At 31.8% G+C, this 22,078-nt stretch overlaps 1 protein-coding gene across 1 annotated transcript in view; it reads left to right on the top strand.

The window, feature by feature from the left end:
* The window catches only part of GABRG1 (gamma-aminobutyric acid type A receptor subunit gamma1), an 86,130-nt gene extending 64,270 nt beyond the window's left edge, over window positions 1-21,860 (top strand). Inside the window, exons 5-9 of the mRNA XM_031941570.1 lie at window positions 3,392-3,474; window positions 6,747-6,884; window positions 7,130-7,282; window positions 13,234-13,445; window positions 19,981-21,860. Coding sequence (XP_031797430.1) covers window positions 3,392-3,474; window positions 6,747-6,884; window positions 7,130-7,282; window positions 13,234-13,445; window positions 19,981-20,259 — 865 coding nt within the window. The 3' untranslated portion in view covers window positions 20,260-21,860. The remainder of the gene's footprint in view (window positions 1-3,391; window positions 3,475-6,746; window positions 6,885-7,129; window positions 7,283-13,233; window positions 13,446-19,980) is intronic.
* The last annotated feature ends 218 nt before the right edge of the window (window positions 21,861-22,078 follow it).

Here is a 22,078-nt window from a genome sequence, read left to right as displayed (position 1 = left end):
AAGGGAGACACATGGGGAAAGATGCATCTCTCCAGAGAATCCTCAATAATTTCACATCAGTTCCAGCCTCTTATACAGACAGACCTGCCAATATACTGATGTTTGGGTTATTTAATACAGGAAGTATCATTAATGATCAAAGGAATTTAATAATTTAAAGTCTTGTAAAATTGTTTTAAATCATTATTAATTAGAGAAATCCTGATTAAATCAAACTTGAGATATCATTTCAAACCTACTAGATTAGTTAAAATGATTGAAGGGGAAAAAGAGAAATATTGGAGGGATTGTAGAAAAATTGGGACATGGATTTATTGTTGGTGGAACTGTGAACTGAACCAACCATTTTAGAGAGTAATTTGGAATTATGGAAATATTCTCTACTTTTAAGAAAAATTCTGTTTCTAACCTCACTATTACTGGATTTGGAAAATAATTTGACTTCTTTCTTCTACCACATTCAACTATTATATGTCTAGCTGTCTAGTCGATGTCCTTCCTGATCTTGTCCTTCCTGATCTCCCCCCATTTCTATTTACCCATTCCAAAAATGCCCTTCTCCCACTCTCTAGATAACCCTTAACACTTCTGGGGTTCTTTGATTCATATATCTTTAAAGAAACCCTTAAAGTATTTGAAAATGTCACAACGAAAATGATCCTATGATGAATTTTCATTCTATTCATTAGGAAAGTTGTTCAATGGACCTTTATAACCAAGTAACAAAAGCTTTAAATAGGATAATATTTTTCTATTAAATCAAAATAAATGGCTACATTTTGGAAATTCTGGTTGAACTAAAAATGATAATTGTATTTTGGCAAGTAATTTATCATAGATATCTGAAAGTTTTGCTTTAAATTTAATTGAACTGCTTTCTACATGTGTGCTTTTAAAAACATCATCCATAAGTAGGGTTAAAAGAAATGATTTTAAGAGGGACAGCAGTAATTCCTGGATATATTTTCTAGTTTACCATTAGATAGATATAAGTGGCTGATAATTATAAGCTTCTGAAACATTTTTGCAGTGATTAATTTGTGAAATATATTAAATCTCAAATGTCAAAATAATGTCACTGGTATCTATATTATCAAGTTCCTAAAAGCTTGCATTGAACACAAAACCCATTTTGAAATCTATCTTTCCTAAGAACTTTTTAATCTTTTAAAAATTATAACATCTCTTCTAAAGTACTTTCTGCCTATTTGCACCTTGGCTTGTTATAGAAAATGACTGCAGGATGCCAGTGATTTAAATTTCTTATCTTCTGTTGTACACAGTAGAGATGATACCAGCATGGAATTTCTATTTATTTTAATGGAAACGTGGTGTTATTATTATTTCCTCAGGATAGAGTAAGATAAGAAATAGTTCTAAAATGTACAAGATCTGAGGAAATAGGGAAATAAGCTACCTACAAAAGCTAACTAGATATTCCATTAGGATTATTGGCTGATTCACAAACCTACTGGTAGCCTGGAGACTTTTTATTCAGAACACAGGGTTTGAATCTCTTCCAGGTTCAGTTATGTGAATTCTGACAGAGGATACAGGGGAGTGTACAATTGCCTCCAGACAATCCACTAAGTTCTTTGGATGTTTGAATAACTACCAATTATAATTTTCATATTTTTTGTTTCTCAAACCTCACTCATTCCTTCCCAAAAGCAATTGGTTTAGACAATGGTGATATTACTAGTATTTTTGACCTATAAAGCAACTCATTTCATAAAATAATACTTTCATATTTAATAACTCTAATACCTATAATAATTACCTTGTGTTTTTCATGGTATCAATTAAAAAAAAGATTTGATATTTCAATAGATGTATGATTATTAACAACATGGAAATGGTTACTCATGATGAATAACCCATCAGTGACTACTCATTCATTCTCTTATTTTTATCTCTTCAAATATTTGCAAAGTCTAACTTGGGGCCTTCTTCTATGTTCTTTGATATTCTTTGATATTGTCTAGATGCTAAGGGAACATGAATACTGTTTGTCAATTGTCCTATACATAATCACTACCACCCCCTAGGCATATGATTCTTTGATCATATGTATACTTATTTGTACTTCTGTGCAATATTTTTGTTGGTAATATGTAGTAGCCAGCTCCCATCCGTCACATAGCTCTCTATTATTCTTTGGGTTCATGAAATTTTATGTATGCAAACTGTAATTTATGTATGTTAAAAACATTTTCCAAAGTACAAATAATTGTAGAGGTGTTGAATTATCATCATAATCAAAACCACCACTAGCACTACCAATCTTCCTCCTCCTTCTTCCTTATTTCTACATAATCATTGTCCTAATGTCCAATTCTGTGGCACCCCATTTGGGGTTTTCTTGGCAAAGATATTGGATGGGTTTGCTATTTCCTTCTCTAGTTCATTTTATAGATGAGGAAACTGAGGCAAACAGTCTCAAGTTACTTGCTTAAGGTCAAATATCTAGTAAATATCTAAGAACAGAGTTGAACTAGGGAAGATCAGTCTTCCTGACTTCAGACCCAGCAGTCTATTAATTGCACTACCTACCTTGTCTTGCAGTATCATCGATTATATCAATTTCAGATGACTATTTCCTGGAGATGTTAAGATGGAAAACAAATACATTCATTGTCATATCATAGTTAGAGAAACCAAGGCACAGAACTGTTTCATGACTTATCTATTGGCAGAACAGGGATGGGAATTCTGAGTCTCTAAAAGTACAACCTCCAGTATTCTCCATTAGAACATTCACCCACTAATTGAGCTCTCTTAGGTGGAAGTTAATACCTAAAACATTAAAATGCTGAACTTTAAAAAAGATTGTTTTCTTTCTTCCGTGAGCCCTAGAAAACAATGGGTAGTATTCACTTCCTAAATTTATAAAAATGAGAATTTTGAATAATATGATCTTGAAGGTACCTTGTTGATTTTGAAATTTCATGATTACATGATTTTCAGTGGTGTGACTGGGTTATCTAAAGAGAGTTCCAAATATAAATATGATTCAAAGACCTAACTTTCCTAAATGCACTGTTTTGGGTTCCTAACTTTGCTTTACCAGGCATTTTCTTTTCTACTGTGCTTCTTTAAAATCTATTTTTAATTTTTTTAAAGCATAAGAATTTTACCTCAAAAAAAAATACTGGTAATATAAATTTATGAAGTCTAGCTCTACAGAAAATTTCTGGTTATTATGTAACAATTTGCCACATATAAAATTTGTTGAGCTTATTGATGATGTGTTGTAATCTGAAATTTTGATGTTCTGTAAAAATATACAGCTGCCTCTTTGGTGTTAATTTTGGTATGAAAATATTATATCTTATAAATATCCAAATATATCATATTTGTTTCTTAGCAGATCTTTGTTTCTTTGAATTAGGTTGACAATTAATGCTGAATGCTATCTTCAGCTACATAACTTCCCTATGGATGAACATTCCTGCCCACTGGAGTTTTCCAGCTGTAGGTGGTAAAATACTTCATAATTTTATCTCATTTGAAATTCAGATATTGTTTATTTACTGATTGAAAAGGAGGAAATGATGTTCTTTGATTTTCCTAGATGCATGTTAGGGTTATCTACTATAGACTGGACTATATAAAATGCATTCACAATTTAGACCTCTCCTTTTAATCTTAAAAATAAATGACAAGACTCAAAGCTAAATTGGACATCTCAGTCATCATACTTCATAAGCATTAAAATTATCGAAGCAGCAACTATTTATTCTGATATAGTTGAAAAATGTTACAGAGCTTGTCATGGGAGATCTCAATAATATAAGTGGGTACAAATGTCAAATGCATGGTCAGCTTTCTTGCAGAGATTTTAGAAAACTTTATTAGAATTCTCTATACTTTGCAGAACCAATATTTGACTCATATTATCAAGATATTTATAATTAAATATAATTCAAATACCACTTTTAAGGTGGTTTATGTAAAACATCTTGTACTACAAGTGATTATAGGGATAAGAAATCTTGGATCTCAAAGAGTTTACATTCTAATGAATAGTATCAGTCCTTTTGTTAATAACTGTTTAATATAGGAAGAGAGTGTTGATTTTTTTTTTTTAGTTGAAACTGGATATGTTAGAATACCCTACATAGAAAATATTAGGGTTTTGGTTCTTGTTGATAAGAAAGAATGAGATTAAAATGAAATAACACAGCTATCGGTTTTTAAAAAATTATACATATAAGTGAACATAACTCATCCAGGAAACAACAAATTCCTTGAGGGTTTGTACTTTGTTGATTTTTTTTTCCTTTCATCATACAATATATAATGATTACTTAATAAACACACAGTTACAATTGTGAAAATGTAGCTCAATTATTTACCATATTTTTCTCAGGAATTCAGTATATATTTACATTTATTATCTCATTTATAATCATTTTAAATATAATTTTTTTTTCTTGGTGACTACCTAGTAATAAAGAATTCTTTAAAAAGACACATAAAATTACATGAAAAAAAATCATCTTTGCCCTCTCCACTATAGACTAAAAACAGTTTTCATGTTCAATGTGACTCTATTTTTTTTTAATTAAGCACATTTCGGGATCTTTTTTTTATTGCCAAACATTCATTGTTATGACTATCCAACCTATATTAAGGTCTGATAATTTAGCACTAAGTAAAATTTTCTAGAGATATTCAAGAAGGAATATATAAAAAGTGGTGAAAGTTATACTTTAATACAAGTTTATGGAACATTCTATGAAAAGCACTATGGTGCTTTTTTGTCCTTATTTGTGTTGGAAAGGAGGAAAGAGAGGGGGATAAAAAGGGTAAGAGAGAGGGCAGAGAGAAAAACAGAGTATCTCTTCTGCTTTTAAGTAGCTTTTTCTCTTGTAAAGGAAAGGGCACATATCCAAATGTGATTATATTACAAAATTAGGCAAGAATTTTATGAGGTAAGAATTAGGGAAAACTAGGGAGATTTCATGAAGAAGATAAATATTTTTCTGGATCTTAAAGGAAGGAAAGAATTTCAAAAGGTAGCCATTTGAAAGGGGGGAATGGTTGGATGGAGATAATAAAGGAGATAGCCAAAGCAAAAGCATATGTGCATGTATTTATATATATTTAGTATATATAGAATAGATGTCTCATAAACTTGCATTAAACATGATACTATCTAACGTGCTTGAAAAAAAATCATAAAACCATGCTGATTGGATCCACTAAAATTTTGGTTCACAAAGCCTCAAATAGAACCTCACTGAGGTAAGGAGATGCTTCTATGTCCAACTTTAATCACTTCACTCTCTCACTCATCATGATGACTTTTTCAATTCTTTTCATCTTCACTTCTCTCATAGCATCGCTTCCCTCACCATTTCAGCTGAGAATTCTGTCTTGTATTTCACCCCTTTCCTGCAAAAAGGCAATTTATTGAGAATTCATTGTAGGTTCCTTTTAATTTCAAAGCACAAACACATCTCCCCCCACTATCATCTTCTTCACTCCTGCTCTTTTTCTAACCAAGAAAATCCTTTCTACATGCATTCTTGTTTTTTTTTTTTCAATCCATCTTCTACAGCATATTGCCTCCTCCATCACCTTCATTGTTTCACTAATCCTGTTTCTCCCTTATTACTTGCTACTTCCCTTATATTTAAAAACATATTCGTGTCTCCTCCATCCTAGGCAACTAGTTGGGAAAGTAGATAACATAAAGAACTTGGAAGTCAGCAACTCTTGACTTCTAATCCATCCTGAAACATTCATTAGATATGTAACACTGGTCAAGTCACTTAATCTCTCTCAAGTTCAGCTTGCTCATCTCTAAAATGAGGATAATAATAGCATTTATCCCACAAGTTTGTTGTATCAAATGAATTAACATAAGGGAAATACTTCACAAATTTCAAATCACTATATGAATATTTAATTTTTATTAAATTTTCTATTATTATATTATTATTAAATTTTCTATTTAATTATTATTACCTTTTCTAAAGGGTAACAATCATTTGACATGAATTTTCACTAACTATCTGACTATATGTTTGAAAAATTGCCAGTCATCCATATTGGCTTTCACAGAATTAAGTATGTGATTGATAGTAATGTAGACTACAAGTCTACCCAATTGAGTTAATACCCATTTGTGAAGATCTTAAATACTGATATAATGGATTAAAGATTTATTGATTAGATAATAGAAAGTGATTTCAGGGAGTTTTTATTCCTTCTGCTTCCATTGGATTTTATTATCAGATTTGCATATTTGAAATGAGAATGCAGTAGATAGAGGGAGAATAGAAGCAGCAAGGTTTTTAAGGAGGCATTAAAATAGTTCAGGTGAAAAATTAATATGGGTTTATTCTTGGATTGGTCTTAGAGGAAAGAGAGAAGATGAGATAGATGTCAAGAATAAACAGAATATGTTTACTAATTGGATGTGAAAAGAGATAGGAATATGATATTGATGATGCAAAATGACAGAGATTTAAGGGGTTCATGTGATTTAAGCATCAGGAAAGTCTTTAAATGTTACTTTCTGGCCTAAGGCACCATTGGGGAAAAAAGGGAAAATCCAGAGGTGAGAAAAATAGTCTTGGTAGAAGAGAGCAGAATAGAAAACAGAGAGATAGAGACAGAGAGAAAGAGAGGAGAAAAATAGGTCACATTTCTGATATTGATTGTTCTCTTTCCCCCACAAACTTATGGGCTTTTGAGACATCTTAATCTCATATATTCCTATGATTTTTTTTCAGATGGGTATCCTAGAAATGAAATAGAATATAAATGGAAGAAAACCTCTGTGGAAGTAGCAGATCCTAAATATTGGAGATTGTACCAATTTGCATTTGTGGGATTACGGAACTCAACAGATATCTCACATACATTATCTGGTAAGAAAAATGACAATAACAACAATAAAACAGGACACCAGGCATTAATTATCTTTGAAATTTTCATAGATATGTATGTTTATGCAAATTTTAATTATGTAAATAAGAATGCTGCTTTAGGGGTGTATTACCTATGGAATTCTTGTGCAGGAATGGATTGGATTAGCCATTTCTGAGATCCCTCTGGACTCTGAGTTTTTGTGATACTGTGATTATAATATGCCTTTTTCATTCTTTTCTTTTAGGGGATTATATCATCATGACAATCTTTTTTGATCTGAGTAGACGTATGGGATATTTTACCATTCAGACATATATCCCATGCATATTAACAGTAGTTCTTTCCTGGGTGTCATTCTGGATTAACAAAGATGCAGTACCTGCAAGGACATCATTAGGTATGAAATATTAAAATATACTGTGCTGCAATATGTCCTTTTATGAGTGTACTACCAAATGTATTACAGTCTATGTTATTAGGACCTAAATCAATAACATCTCATAGGACTTCTTTGCAGTATCATGATTAGGGGGTACCAGGGAAAAAAGATTAGAGAGTGATTAAATTTTAAGTCAGTTTATTCTTATTTGATCAAATGAGGACACAGAAAAATAGAGCAAAGGAAAGATTAGGTAAATGAAATTCTCCCATTCCTAAACCTCATTTTATTTAATAATTTCTGTCATTTCTCCTACTAAACCTTTCACCATCATTATACTGACTGCGTTTATTGCCTCTATTTGCTTTTGGTGGAGGTTAAAATGAAAAACAAAGGGTCCAAGAGTCAGGGAACTGAAATAAGAAAGATGAGAAACCAGAGACTGAGTAATCTATAAATTGAGTAATCAGCCAAAAGGACATTTAGTGTCCCTGGACAGGAGCAATGATGAAGAATGGGAATTGTTATATACAATTAATATGTTTTTTTTAACCATTACTTTTTAAATTATATATTTACACTTTTTATTTTTATAAGATGGCCATTTCCCAATAAATACACATTTCCCACAAAGGACCTTCTCCCAAAAGAGTTATTTTAATTGATGACACATGTCATTTTGCAGTATGCATCCTTTCAACATTGATAACATTAAAACTACACCGTCTATTATATTTAACCTTATTTCTTTTTGGAGGCTGTTTATTTACAAAGCTATGGTTATTGCTATTTTTTTTTTACTTTTTGTTACTTTAAACAATTCTTCTCATGTTCTCAGAATTTCTATTCATCACTAATCATAGAACAATGAAATCCTTTTATATTCACATATCATACTTTCTTCAATACTACTGCAATCACTGGGCACACATTTTGATTCCCTTTTTTGTTGTCATAAAAATTCTAATTATGTAAATGTTTGTATATACTAGTCCCTTTCAATAAATTTCTTTTGCTGTGTATTTTGGACATTATAATAACATCTAATTATTTTGAAAATGAACCAATTACCATTTTAAGTCACATTAAAAACTACCTCCATTTGTACAATTCATTTAAAAAGATAGCCTATTGTTTAGTTGATTCAGTCCAATGGAAAGTGTAGCTTTCTGACTACTGATAATGATTTCATGAAAAAAACATAAAAAGCTAAGGGCAGAATTTCTATTTTTAATCACAAACGGCTCCTTCATGTGGTTGCTTGAGATGGCTGGTGAAGATCTCCTGTTAATAATGTATAGTAAAATGTAAATCACTTGGAATCATCAATATTAAAGCTCAAGACATCTAACTCTGGAGCTGGCAAAGAAATTGCCTTGGGAGTCTGACAAAGATGTTGATGTTGTTAATAGATATATTTTTTTATCTATCTTTACTTGGTCTTTTATGGTTATACTAATGTAAAATCCATTTAAGTTTCCAATATATGTACTATTTTGAATTATATGTATTATTGGGTTTCCAGTTCTTCCAAAGAAAATCTTGCCTACATGATTTTATGGATTTTAAATGATATTTGATAGATGAATTTTTGGGGCTCATTAAGAGAGATAATGTGTTACAGTGAACAGATATGGGACCTAGGAATTGGGATAACCAGGGTTCAAATCCTATTTTTAACAACTGCTATAATAGCTTTGTAACCATGAATAGGCAAGTCATTTAGCCTTGCTGAGCCTTAGTTTTGTCTTATGTAAAATAGGGAAATAATGCCAAATTTACATGGCTATTATGTGGAACAAATGAGATAATAGTTCCAAAGTCCTACTTTGTAAATCTTAAACTACTAAATGAGTGTGTTTTTGTGGTGGACTAGATACTGTCTTTGGAGCAATATCTAAGCCTTTGAAGTTCTTTTTGATAGATGAGTATAAAGATAAATAATTTTCCAGCATTCATGGTTATAAAGTATCCTTTGAAAACTGGCCCAGGGAGGGAAGTGGGAGTTAGATATCTAGCTTCAAATGGTTGAAGAAGAATCTCTTTCTGCCAGATGTGGCAGGATTCAGACTATATGCAAGGGATGAGATTCACCCCAAAAAAAGGAAATTCAGAGAACAGAATATGTAATTCTGTAGAAGCAGTATCTATCTGGAATGATGCAGGAAGAGACCCCCAGAATGATGTAGCCTCTGGACAATCTAAATGACAGAATAGCTTGTGGCCTGTCCTGGCAATGCAAAATGATGTCCAGGACAAGGTAAGAGGGCTCACTTTGTTGACGGAGTTGTAGATCCTTAACTGTAACTCTTTTTTGAGTAAATGATCCATTTATGAAGATAAACAGTGAATTACGTGAATGGGGAGAAAAAAAAAAGTTGCCTTTGCCTTGAGGCAGCCTGTGTGTAATGGAGAGAGGAAGAGTTGGTTTTGGAACTACCCTGCCAGAATGTAAGTCCTGCCTCACACATATATTGATTGATCCTGATGAAATCATTTAGTCTCCTGTTGCTATAGGCTACTCTGTAATAGGACCAGTAGCTGAGAAGGCACCAACTTACACTGGTGAAGACAGTTTCCTCATATAGAAGTTCACCAACGAAACAAAAAGATTTGCTAGGTGTCACAGTGGACAGATCACTGGTTGTGGAGTCACAAGGCTCCGAGTTCAAATTCTGCCTCAGATATTAGCTGTATAATCCTCGGTAAGTCACTTCACTGTGATTGTCTGCAAAGGAAAGAAAAATAAATGAAAAGATAGGACAAGTTCCTATTCCTATCTTTGCACTGGATCTGAAAGGAGGAGACATAAAACAAATGTAGTACTCTCTGCCTCCCTTAAACATGCCATGCTTTTTCATTAATAGGTTTATAACATAGGAAGGAAAAAAAAGCTAATGGAGACCTAGAAACAGAAAAGAACTAAGGTACTTAGGAAATTACACATCAAATGTTAATTTAGTCATGTGATTCATGAAGACTCAATTATTTTCAAGTTATTCCTAGCACCACAGGACCAACATGGAATGTCTCTGTCTCTCATCTCTAATCTCTTTCTTCTCTCTCTCTCTCTTCCTCCCTCATTCCTTTCCTCCTTCCCTCTTTCCTCCCTACCTTCCTCTCCTTCCTTCTCCCTCCCTCTCTCTCTTTCTGTCTCTCCCTCTCCCTGCATACATAGATATAGCTATAGATTGGCATATATGTTGATATTTGGATGACCCAGCTACCAAAAGTGTAAGCTACTTGAGAAGTGAATCTCCTGAGCTTTATTTTTTGGCTTTGTAATGCCATGGCTTAGTACCTGGAACATAGTAGATAATTAGTAAAAGTATTAGACAATACCTTTTGTCTCTTCCATGACTTGTATCATCCTTTATCTTTGTTATTTTCAAAAAGTCACATTTTGTTTTAAAAGGATGAAAAAAACTTGATTTTCATTATGAACTTATTCACATATTTCTTTTTGGGGAAAAAAATGTTAGGTTATTCCTATCATTAAGTTTACAAATCCCTATGCCAGTGTTTTATGAAATAGCAAATATGAATTATGTAAGCATCACATGTCTGCAAGTATTTAATATTTTTTAATATTTAGACAGAAATAGAATTTATCAAAATCAAAATGTGGCTATGATTGACTTATCCATTGGATCATTTGGAATGGAAAAACCAACAATTGAAATTTAAGGCTTTCAAAAAAAAAGGCAACATAATGTAGTGGATACTGATGTGGCGCCTGATCTGAACAATGTTTTGAGCCACATCTCCAATACATTCATTGTCTTATTCTGAGAAAACTGTTTTAATACTCAGTATCCCAGACCAGGCTATATATAAATAGCCTTACTGACTTTGCATTTCCCACATCAAATACAGTGTCTCAAAAATTAGAATTATATAAAAATACTTGTTGAAATAAATGAAACTGAAGATTTATCTTTCTAGATCTTATGATTCTTATGTGAATATCGGTCTTATGAATGTGAAGTTTGATGTTATCGCTGAATATCTTACCATTTAAATAACAGAAAATATGATGCAATGAAGAAAATCCTTGTGTTGAGAAAGACCTTTCTCTGAAAGATATTTGGCCATTCATTTAAATTTCCAGTGTCCTAAAACAACTTTAAAAAAATATCTTGCAGAAGAATTACTGATCTTTATTAGTAAATGGAGTTTCTTCATTGGGCAATCGAAATACCAATGGAATCACAGGTCCAAACAAAACAAAACAAAATCATACATGTTTTTTCATTTAATAGATGTAAGTTTGAAATTTCCTACTGCCAAAATCAGAACAAATAGTACTTTGTGATTTTGAAATGCAGACAGGATTTAACTAGAGTATAATTGACATAAGGGAAAGGACCTGAGCAATCTCTTTTCAACTATGTTGGGCGAATATGGAAAGGAAAGAAGGAGGTGGTATACATTATATAATATTTAAAACTTTAATATAAAAAAACATTTTTTTATTCTTGAGGATTATGGAAAGACAATATTCTGTTATGAGTAGTAGCAAAAGGAGATTTGGATATCTATCCAAATTTTTGAAAAATGTACTATAAAAATTATATTATTATTATAACTATTATATCATATACTTTTTATAATATAATGAGCATAATAATATAATAGTACTTACATTATAGATTATATAGGTGTTATATATGCTTCTTTGGTAAAAGTATAGATTTATCATGTTCAATAGCTTGCTTCTTAATAAAATCACAGTGCTAGCAATGTTATGCCATGATTATTCACTCCATCTTTTCTTTTTAAAATTTGTTTGTTTTGAATTAAAAATGAAAAGATTAGGTAGGATTATAGCATTACAGTGTGGTATGGTGAGGCAGAATCTTTAAAATTTTGATATTTATCTTAGAAAGAACTGAGTTCAAGTCTTGTCTGACAATCACAAGTTATCATAAGTAAGTCACCTAACTCTTCCTGGCAAAATTACTTGCTCGTGATATCTGATCCATTTTTTGTCCTTATTCGTTTGTTGTCGATGGATATTATGATACTGAATATTCAACTCTGTTGTAAAACATAAAGTTTTATATACGTACTAATTGTGAGATTCTGGGCAAGTCATTTAGCATTCTGACCTCAAAAAGTCACTAAAATTAACATTACAAATAATCTTCCTTAATGGAGGAAGTTTTCAAAATGAAAATACTCTCTCAGATCGAAATCAGAAATGAAATTAGATAGAGACAAATCATGTGTATATGTGTTTGTATGCTTATGAACACGCATACATATATGTCATATGTATATACATATAGGAGGAATGAACAATCATATATTAAGCACCCATTATTTTCTCAGCTCCATACTATGGGCTTTACAAATGTTATATCATTCAATCCTCACAACAACCATGGAAGCTAAGTACAATTAAGAATTTAAGTTTAAGTTATGTGCCCAGGGTCATACAGCTACACATAATGCTCCATGATTTGGGGTATTTCAGGTCTTTCTGACTGAGAATTATTAGCTTATATGCTATGACTCATTGCTTTTCAAAAATCAATGACCAAAAGTCAGTTCTTATTTTTTTCGAAGCTTTTGTGATATTAACAGTCATGACATAAATAACAAACTATTTAAATTATTTATAATAACATATAATCACACTTATCAGTAAGTACTCTTCAAAATGGCTAAAATCATAATGGTTTTATTATACTGTATATTAATTATTCTTATTTTTAAAAAAGCTTTTGCTGTATTAAAGAAAGAAAATTAAACACTTTTAAAGACTTTAGATTACCACTACAAAATTGGAACATGCTATGATTATAATTATCAATAATTATTCCTCTCCAAAAAGGATGATAATTAGAGTAATTTTACTGAATTGTTTATTTATTTACTCCTTCAAGATGTCTGTTTTATGCAAGAAGAGTGGTCCATAAAACCCTCCAGTCACTTTCCTTCTCTTCCTATTTGTATGAATGCAGGTATAACCACAGTGCTGACAATGACAACTCTGAGTACCATTGCCAGGAAATCCCTCCCTAAGGTTTCCTATGTGACAGCTATGGATCTCTTTGTTTCCGTTTGCTTCATTTTTGTTTTTGCGGCCTTGGTGGAATATGGAACCCTGCATTATTTCACTAGCAACAAAAAGGGGAAGAAGCCTAAAGACAGGAAATCCAAACAGAAGTCAAGGGTATGTTGAAGCTTATATTTCTGTCACTTCCATCTACCAACAGATAACAGTACTGGGAAGCATATGGAAATCATTTTGTTTATAATAAACTGATGCTTGAGGAATGGGCTATGAAAGAGGGTGAATGAAAAGGAAAGATTAAAAATAACACTAAGCATTTCTCCAATGGCAAAATCACTTCTAGGACCTTTGGAAGACTATTCCATATAAGCAGATTTCTCCTTTTAATTTAGCTCATCTGAAGTTCTGATTTTTTTTTTTATGCTAAGATTTTCTCTTTTCCATTTTAATTTAGTTTTGGGATTGTTTTGGGATTACCCTCCAGTAAAACGACTTTTCTAAAGAAACATGCTTTTAAAAGGCCTGATGCTACTTTTTCTTTGCAAAAAATCTCTAGAATTTTATTTACCCTTTGCACACCATCTCCCCTTCCTACATATATACTTTCTTTTCCTTGACATGAAATTGGAAAGTTGAAGTGGATAATATGATGTTGTAAATAACAGATATTAACATCATTCACCACCTTTGGTAACCATCTCCATTTCTCTCCCCACTCCTATTTTTTTTTTCCAAATACTTAAAGCAAATTCTAATAAATATTTTTAAAGCAAAAAATAAAGTATATTTAATGATAATTAAGTAGGTAGAAATAATTTATAGGAAAAATAGTGTAAGGTTCTCTCTGCACCTAGAAAGAGATCATCATCCTCTTTCCCTTAGAAAAAAATGCCTTTTTCAATTGTTTCTTTTCCTCACCTCATTTTACCTCATTCCTCCTTCACTTTTCATACCCATTCACTTCTGGGATATTTTTCTGTTCTTCTGAATTTATGTGAGTTTCAAGCACAGAAGTTTGATTATCTGATATACTTTCATGGACACAGTCATATACCCAGTTGTCTGCCTAATTCCTTTGGGGATCAGTGAGCTCTTCCCCCTGAAAATAAAAGATACATCCCAAGAGAATAGAACCCATTATCAGGGATATAGCCATGCAAATTTGCATTTGAGAATTAGCTTCTGACTCTGCTTTTACTTGAGATCATTTTAGTTTATCTTCATACAAACCATAGTGAATAAATGAAACAGTCCCTTAGGGACCATTCAAGGCAGATAGATAATTCCCAATTATTTTTTTGAATGGAAAAAAAGCAACTTTTCCACATTTCTATTTTAACTCTGTCTAAGCATCTCCTTCAATGTGAAGTTTCCTCAATTGTTCACCAATAGTCACATTCAATTTAACATGGTTCTTCTTAATAGAAAATTTTATATAATATTTCCTGATATTACATTTGGAAGAACTTAAAAATTATAAAGTACATCCTAAAGAGGTACCATCTGTTAATGAGACTGGCCTTATATGATTGGGAAAAACAAACACGATTATACCCTAAGACATGTTATCAAAGAGTTTACAAATGAGGGTCAGTGTTTAAGGGGAAAGATAGCTTAATGTAGTGACAGAGACCCGGCCTGAGAGTTTATAAGATGTTTCAACCCCATAAGGGACCCATATTGGCAACGGGCCTTTGGAGAAATCTCTTAATATCTTAGTGCCCTCAGGCAACTCTCTAAAACTATAAATTGTCATGCAGAAGCTGCTCTGCTTTGGTCTGGAGAGTTCCTCCTTTAGGAAATCAGAAAACAATGTGAAAAAGTGTTTGCCATAGGGCTAAAGGTTAATTCCAGAAAACCTGGATTCCACTTCTGCTCCTGAAACTTATTAATTTTAGGACCATGGATAGCTCTTTATCCTCATGGAGCATATAAAATTCTCAGAGGTAGCTTTTAAGATTAGAAGTTCTGGAAGGTCAAGATAGTAAGATTTATGAGTTAAAGGAACACTATTCCAGTTTTATTATTTTATCTTAAGGCTACGGACTTTGCAGTACTCTATTGCAACTGTTAACAAGTTGGTTCCTGAAACCAGGACTTTGTAATTACATATTGTACTCTTACTGAGGATTTAAAAAAAAAAAAGAATTTTCTTTAGCACCTGCTTTAAAAAAAAAAAAAAAAAAAAAAAAAAACCTGAGCCCCAAGAGACTACATAAGGAGTTCAAAACCATTTTTCCTTTCTTCTTAGTTTGGTTGCGCTGCCTTGCCAATTCTTTCAACCCTAGATGGCATGCTGAGTGGAAAACTGGGATCAGTGATCAAATTGGATTCTCCCCCATGGTTCAGTCTTCAGCCATATGGTCTTGTTAATCAGGTAGATTGTAGCACATTTTCATGATGTATAGACAGCTGTGCATACTGCTGTCTACAAACTATACACTTGAAGCCTTTATGGAATCTCTTTCTCCTTTTATTCCAGACTAAGCATCCACACAGTAAGCTCAGTGCCAGAAAAAATCTGCCTATTATCTGGCCACAACATCTGTTTATTCTGTTCTCTCTCATACATTTCCCCCAAAAAATATAAACTTTAAGTCATCTAAATTTCATGTGTGCTCACGCACATGTGTGTGTGTGGATGTGTGTCTGTACAGATAGACAGATAGATGGATGACTAGAGATAGAAAGATAAATAGATATCATTTTTGCTCATTTCTTCATAGCAGTCCTAGAGCCTGAGGCCACAGCTGCTGGGTCAGAGTAACTGAAAGGTCAGGACATTTTCCTTGAAGCCCAGAGAAAACACATTCCATAACACAGTTATTGGAAAAAAATCTCAACCCTCCAGTCCTTGGATCCTTTGCTTAAGGAACATCCAAACCTTCAAAATAATTAAATTGTAGGTGCACTGAGACCTGACAAGATAATTTTTTTCAATCTGTCAGTTTCTCAGAGTGCAGGAAAAGAATTGTTCAGTTGCAATAATTCTTTTGAGTCACTCATATTATTGTAGTGTCATTTTCAATGGTTTCTAATTGTATTTCTAAATGGCTGTCTCTTTTTTTTTTTTAAAGAAAAGCTATATAAATTAAGCAAAACATATTGAGTCTAAATAGAAAAATATCCATTTTGCATAGTCAAAAGCTTTTGGGGAATAACAGTAGTTATTCATTCATTGGGTTTCCTTAGCAGGAATTCTCATCTACAATCATCAGGTAAGTTAATCAAAATTTATATTATTTCTACACCATATAATATCCCCTAGTATGGTACATATACACATATGTGTATACATACATACATATTATATGTGTGTATATATTATGTATGTACAGAAAAGACCCAAATAAAATGGTCAATAAGAGTGTTGGGACCAGGAAACCTCTATGGAAGAGGTCACATTTTAGTTTGACTTTTTAAAAAAAATTAAAAATTCTGCCTGAAATTCAAGGAGAGCATAAAGAACAACTAATAAAAGCATAGAGATAGGAGAGTTCAGGAGTAGTTTGTGAAATAAGTAATATTATAGTTTGGGAGAAGAATAGAGTATACATAAGAGTACAACATGAACTAAGACCAGCAAGATAAAGCAGTGGTAAGTTATAGTTGCTTATGACTATATAATTTTTACTTGATTGATAGCCAATAAGCTGTCACTGTATGAGATGATGTTGAATAATCAATCATATGAATAATGAAGATTATTCTATAGAAATAAAAAAAAGATAGTTCAGAGAGAGAGAAAATAACAGGAAGATAAAATTATTTCAACACAAAGGGTAATAAGGGTCCATATAGTATGGTAGCAATAAGAACGATGAGGAGGTGATGAATGGAAGAGAAGTTATATTAGTACAGTTTTTAAGAGAAATGATTTAAGAAGGAAGGGAGAAAGAAAAATCCAGGAGAAAACCAAAGATTAAATGTAGGGAATTAAATAAAATGGTACCACTTGGGGAATTAGTTAAATTAAAAGCATAAGTAAGTCAATAGATAAATATAAGCTACACCTTGAATATATTGATTTTGAGGCTATTATGGAACACCCAGATGAAGACAACTCATAGTTATTTTGAAGGGGTGAATTCATACCTCAGAAAAGATAGCATGGAAGGAGCTTTTGACTTGGATGTCATCTTCATGGAATAAGTGAGTAATTTTAGCAACTTGTCTCGGACTCAGTTTCCATAACTATAAAACAAAGAGGTTGATTTAGATGAAATTAAAGATCTCTTTCATTTCTAAATTTTTTTAAACCTCTAAATCTGGGAACCTATGATTCAATGAGATTTTTTCTTTTAAAAAAATAATATTTTATTTCCCCAATTAGATTTAAAAACAATTTTTGACATCTATTTGTAAAAATGTTTGAGTTTCAAATTTTCTTGCTCTCTTCCTACCCTTTCCCCCTCATTGAAAGCAAACAATTTGATATAGGTCATACAAGGACAGTCATGCAAAACATATTTCTGTGTTAGTCATGCCGTGAAAGAAAACATAGACAAAAAATGATAAACCAGGAAAAATTAAATAAAGATAAATTATGATTCAATTTTCATTTAGACTCTATCAGTTCTTTCTCTGGAGGCAAATAAATAGCATTTTTTTCATTATAAATCCTTCAGAATTGTCTTGGATCATTGTATTGCTAGGAAGATCTAAGTCATTTACAACTGATCATTATACAACATTGCTGTTACTGTATAAAATATCTTCCCGGTTCTATACATTTCACTTTTTATTAGTTTATATAAATCTTTCCAAGTTCTTTTGAGAGTATCTTACTCATCATTTCTTATAGCACAAGGGTATTCTATCACAATCATATACCACATTACCCAGCTGATGGACATCTCTTTGTTTTTTCAGTTCTTTGCTACTACTATAAGAGCCACTACAAATATTTGTGTATATATTATTCTTTTCCTTTTTTAACATCTCTTTGGAATACAAACCTAGTTGTAGTATTGCTTGATTTAAAAGTACTATTCATGGTTTTATGGCCCTTTGGCCATTCTCCCAAATGATGTTTATAGGAGGGCCTTCTTTTTTCCACTCTCAACCTCCTTTTACCTGAGAAAATTTTTTCAAGACCACAGGCATATAGATATATAAAATATATATACAAATCAAACATTTACAACTAACAAATCATAACATTATGACCCCTACATTCAATTACATTATGTAGTATAAGATAGTGACCCACAGATTAACAAGCTGTGCTTTACAGAATAATTAGATCAGTTCACAATGCCAACAGTAGTATATTAGTCTCTTAATTTTCCCACATCTACTTCAACATATTTATCATATTCCTTTTCTATTTTATTACCCAATCTGCTAGTTATGAGGTGGTAACTCAGAGTTGCTTTAAATACTATGTCCTAATCAATATTTATTTAGAATATTTTTTTTCATGTGACCCTAGATAGATTTGATCATTTCATCTGAAAACTTTCTGCTCTTCTCTCTCCCTTTCCCTTTTCCCCTCTCCCTCCTCTTTCCTCTCCCTCCCTCTTTCTCTTCCACAAACACACACACACACATTTTCATCATTAATAGTTGTGACTGCGACTATGCTTAAGTGAATATTTAAAATTAATCTTTCTTGGTTTCAGCTTAGATAAGCAGACTTCTACTGGGCACCTTTCTCTGGCTAATCCTTCAGTAGTTTCCAGGATAAAAATCAATGTATCTCCAACACTCTGTTCCATTACTAGATACATTCATTCATGGATGTTCATTTGTTCAAATAAGCACAATTATTTGAATCCATACATTCTATTTTCCCTTTTCAAATTATTTATTATATATTATAATATATGCATGTATATATACATATCATAGCCATGTAAATACATTTTTGTAATTATTATGTAATATAATGTTAGTCATTTAAAAAATTATACATCTTCTAAGAAGATACTATATTAAAAAATTGACATTAATTAGGAGCAATCACAGAATGAGTTCTCACTTATGAGATTAGTAAAACACTTTACACATGACACTCTACCTGAGGTTTGTCACTGGTCATGCTTCATAACTGGAATTCACTTTTTCCTCACTTCTTCCTCATGTAGTCTCTCACCATCTTGAATTATATGTTGTTGCACCACTTTCTACAAGATGCTTTCCTAAATCTGAAAACTACTGGTTCTCTATCTCATTATCTTTTATTTAGTTATCATATCTATGTCATACTTTTTCTCTATATATTTATTCTATATAAAATTCTATGTGTGTATGCTGCCTTTCCCTATACAATAAAAGCTCCTTAAGAGAAGACATTGATTCATCTTTTGCCTTTGTACCTTTTAGCACTTTATATAGTGCCTGATATAAAAGGTTCTTAATGATTGTGGATTGGTTGATTTAAGCCTCATAGAAATCCCATGAGGTACTTACTGTTTATAAGACACTATTTCTAAAACTAAAAAGGACTGTGAATTGTGGGGTTTTTCCCATTAACTTATATGGATTCCAGTAGTAAGTTGTGAAAAAGAAAAAAAATAGATATGTACAAATGTAAAAAACACATTTTCACTATTTCATCAGTAAATATTTTTGAGGTATCAATGGGCAAGGAATAGGATAATATTTGTAGACCTCAAAACACTACATAAATATCAATTGTAATTATTATTATTAATTCAATGTGAAAAATCTAATATGTCCTTTTATTCAGAAATCACCTGCAGTTGCAGTTCGCCCTGGATCTACATTGATTCCAATGAACAGCATTTCTCATCCGCAACAACGAGATGATGATTATGGATATCAGTGCTTGGAAGGCAAAGACTGTGCCAGCTTTTTCTGTTGTTTTGAAGACTGCCGGACAGGATCTTGGAGGGAAGGAAGAATACACATCCGTGTTGCCAAAATTGACTCATATTCTCGTATATTTTTCCCAACAGCTTTTGCTCTATTTAATCTTGTTTATTGGATTGGCTACCTTTACTTATAAATTTCCATTGCTCCCAAATATTGACAGAGCAAAATTAAACATAGATATTGTTTGATGTAACTCAATAACATGAAGTTTATTTTTTTACCAAAGCAGAAAAAACAGCATTACTTTGAACATTCCATTGCTATCTTTCTGAGGTTCCTAGAGTTGTAGTATTTAGACCAAAGCTAATTAAGCACATATAAATTATTGTTGATGACAGAGCCCTTACTAACAATATCAAAATACTATTTATTTATATATCACTTAATTTTAAAAATTAATTTATTTTCTATAACCTTATTTCAAAGATGTAAGCACTATATTGTTTCTGATGTTATGCTGAAATATGTATTCCCTATGTTTGTCTAGAAAGTCAAATTCTAGAAATGGAAGATGGTCGTATTTTATCCTTACCTTTTTTTCAGGATAGAGAGATTATTGTTCTAAACTCATTGAATGAATATAGCAATTTTTTTTTCAATTCACACGATTTTAAGGGTTTTTTTCTTATATCTACCCCATTTACTGAAAAAAAAAAAGAAATCCTTATAACCAATATGCATAGTCAAACTTAAAAAAAAATGAATTGGGGGGGGAACCTCAGATGGGGAGAGAGATAATAAGGATGTGATTTCATTTTTCCTTTGAGCATTATATATGTAGATATTGTTTTTAAAAGACTTTAAGAAAACAAAACAAAATAAGATTATTCTTTATCATGGCCTTGAGGTAGACCTGGATTCTTAAATGTAAGTTAGCTGTGAATAATCTTGCAGGTCTTACTCAGTTCCAGGCTGGAAGAGTTTTTGGTATGGGACTGTTGACTCACTCTTCTCTGAATATCAGCCTAAGATTGTTTAGACAGATTTATCATCACCGGATTGGCTTCTTTAGTTATGATTGTAGTATATACACACGTGCATGTATATATACATATATGTTTGTGTGTATACATATATGTGTGTATATGTATATACATATGTATATATAAAACTCACAAATTAGGTACTGTGTGTATAGTGCTTTTGTAAACTGTGAAACACTGTATGTCTGTTATTGTTGCAATTAGGAAAAAGTTCATTTTGACTCACTATATATTATGTGATAGTCAAACTCTTCATAAGGAGAACACAAGTCAGTAAAGGAATAATTCTTGACCTTCTAAAGAATGACATGGAATTAGAACTTTGCGTTTGTAGGACACAAAGAATGATATTCTGACCTGAATACTGTCATATTATGCCTTTGGTCATTTGGGAATCTGGAGTAAATCTATTACAGGTTTTTATTTTTATTTAATTTTATTTTTTGGTACAAATAAGTTGAAATGGTGTGGTGTCTAAACCATAATCCTATAAAAATGAAGATATGGACAGATAAATATTGAAATCAGCTAACAGTGGAAATAAATGTAAAAAGGCAACACATATCTTTATATTACATAAACTTGATGTTGAATTTTATTCATAACTAAGGAGTAATATTTCTAACTTGTAAACTGTATCTACTTGTTCATATATTGATGTTCAAAAAGTGTCTGATATTCTGGGTGATTATTAAAATATCTTTTATTTGTATAGGTCATTTAGCTTATTAAAACAACCATGATAACATATCAAGAACAACCTTGTATGTGCTGTATTGTATTGTCACAATCCTGTGTGACAAAAAGCTATCCTTTTTTTAATAAATAAGGAAACCAAATCCCCGAGGTATTGAGTGAGTTGCCCAAAATTACTTAAGAAATTGAGGACTGAATTATTACCAATGTCTAGATTGTCTCATCTCCATAGATCAGTTAAGATGACAAAATGAGATCTTGAACATTAGAACT

Source organism: Sarcophilus harrisii, chromosome 6, assembly GCF_902635505.1.
Source record: "Sarcophilus harrisii chromosome 6, mSarHar1.11, whole genome shotgun sequence".
NCBI classification, from domain to species: Eukaryota; Metazoa; Chordata; class Mammalia; order Dasyuromorphia; family Dasyuridae; genus Sarcophilus; species Sarcophilus harrisii.
Note: the sequence above shows the minus strand (reverse complement) of the source record. Positions and strands in the feature narration are given on the sequence as shown.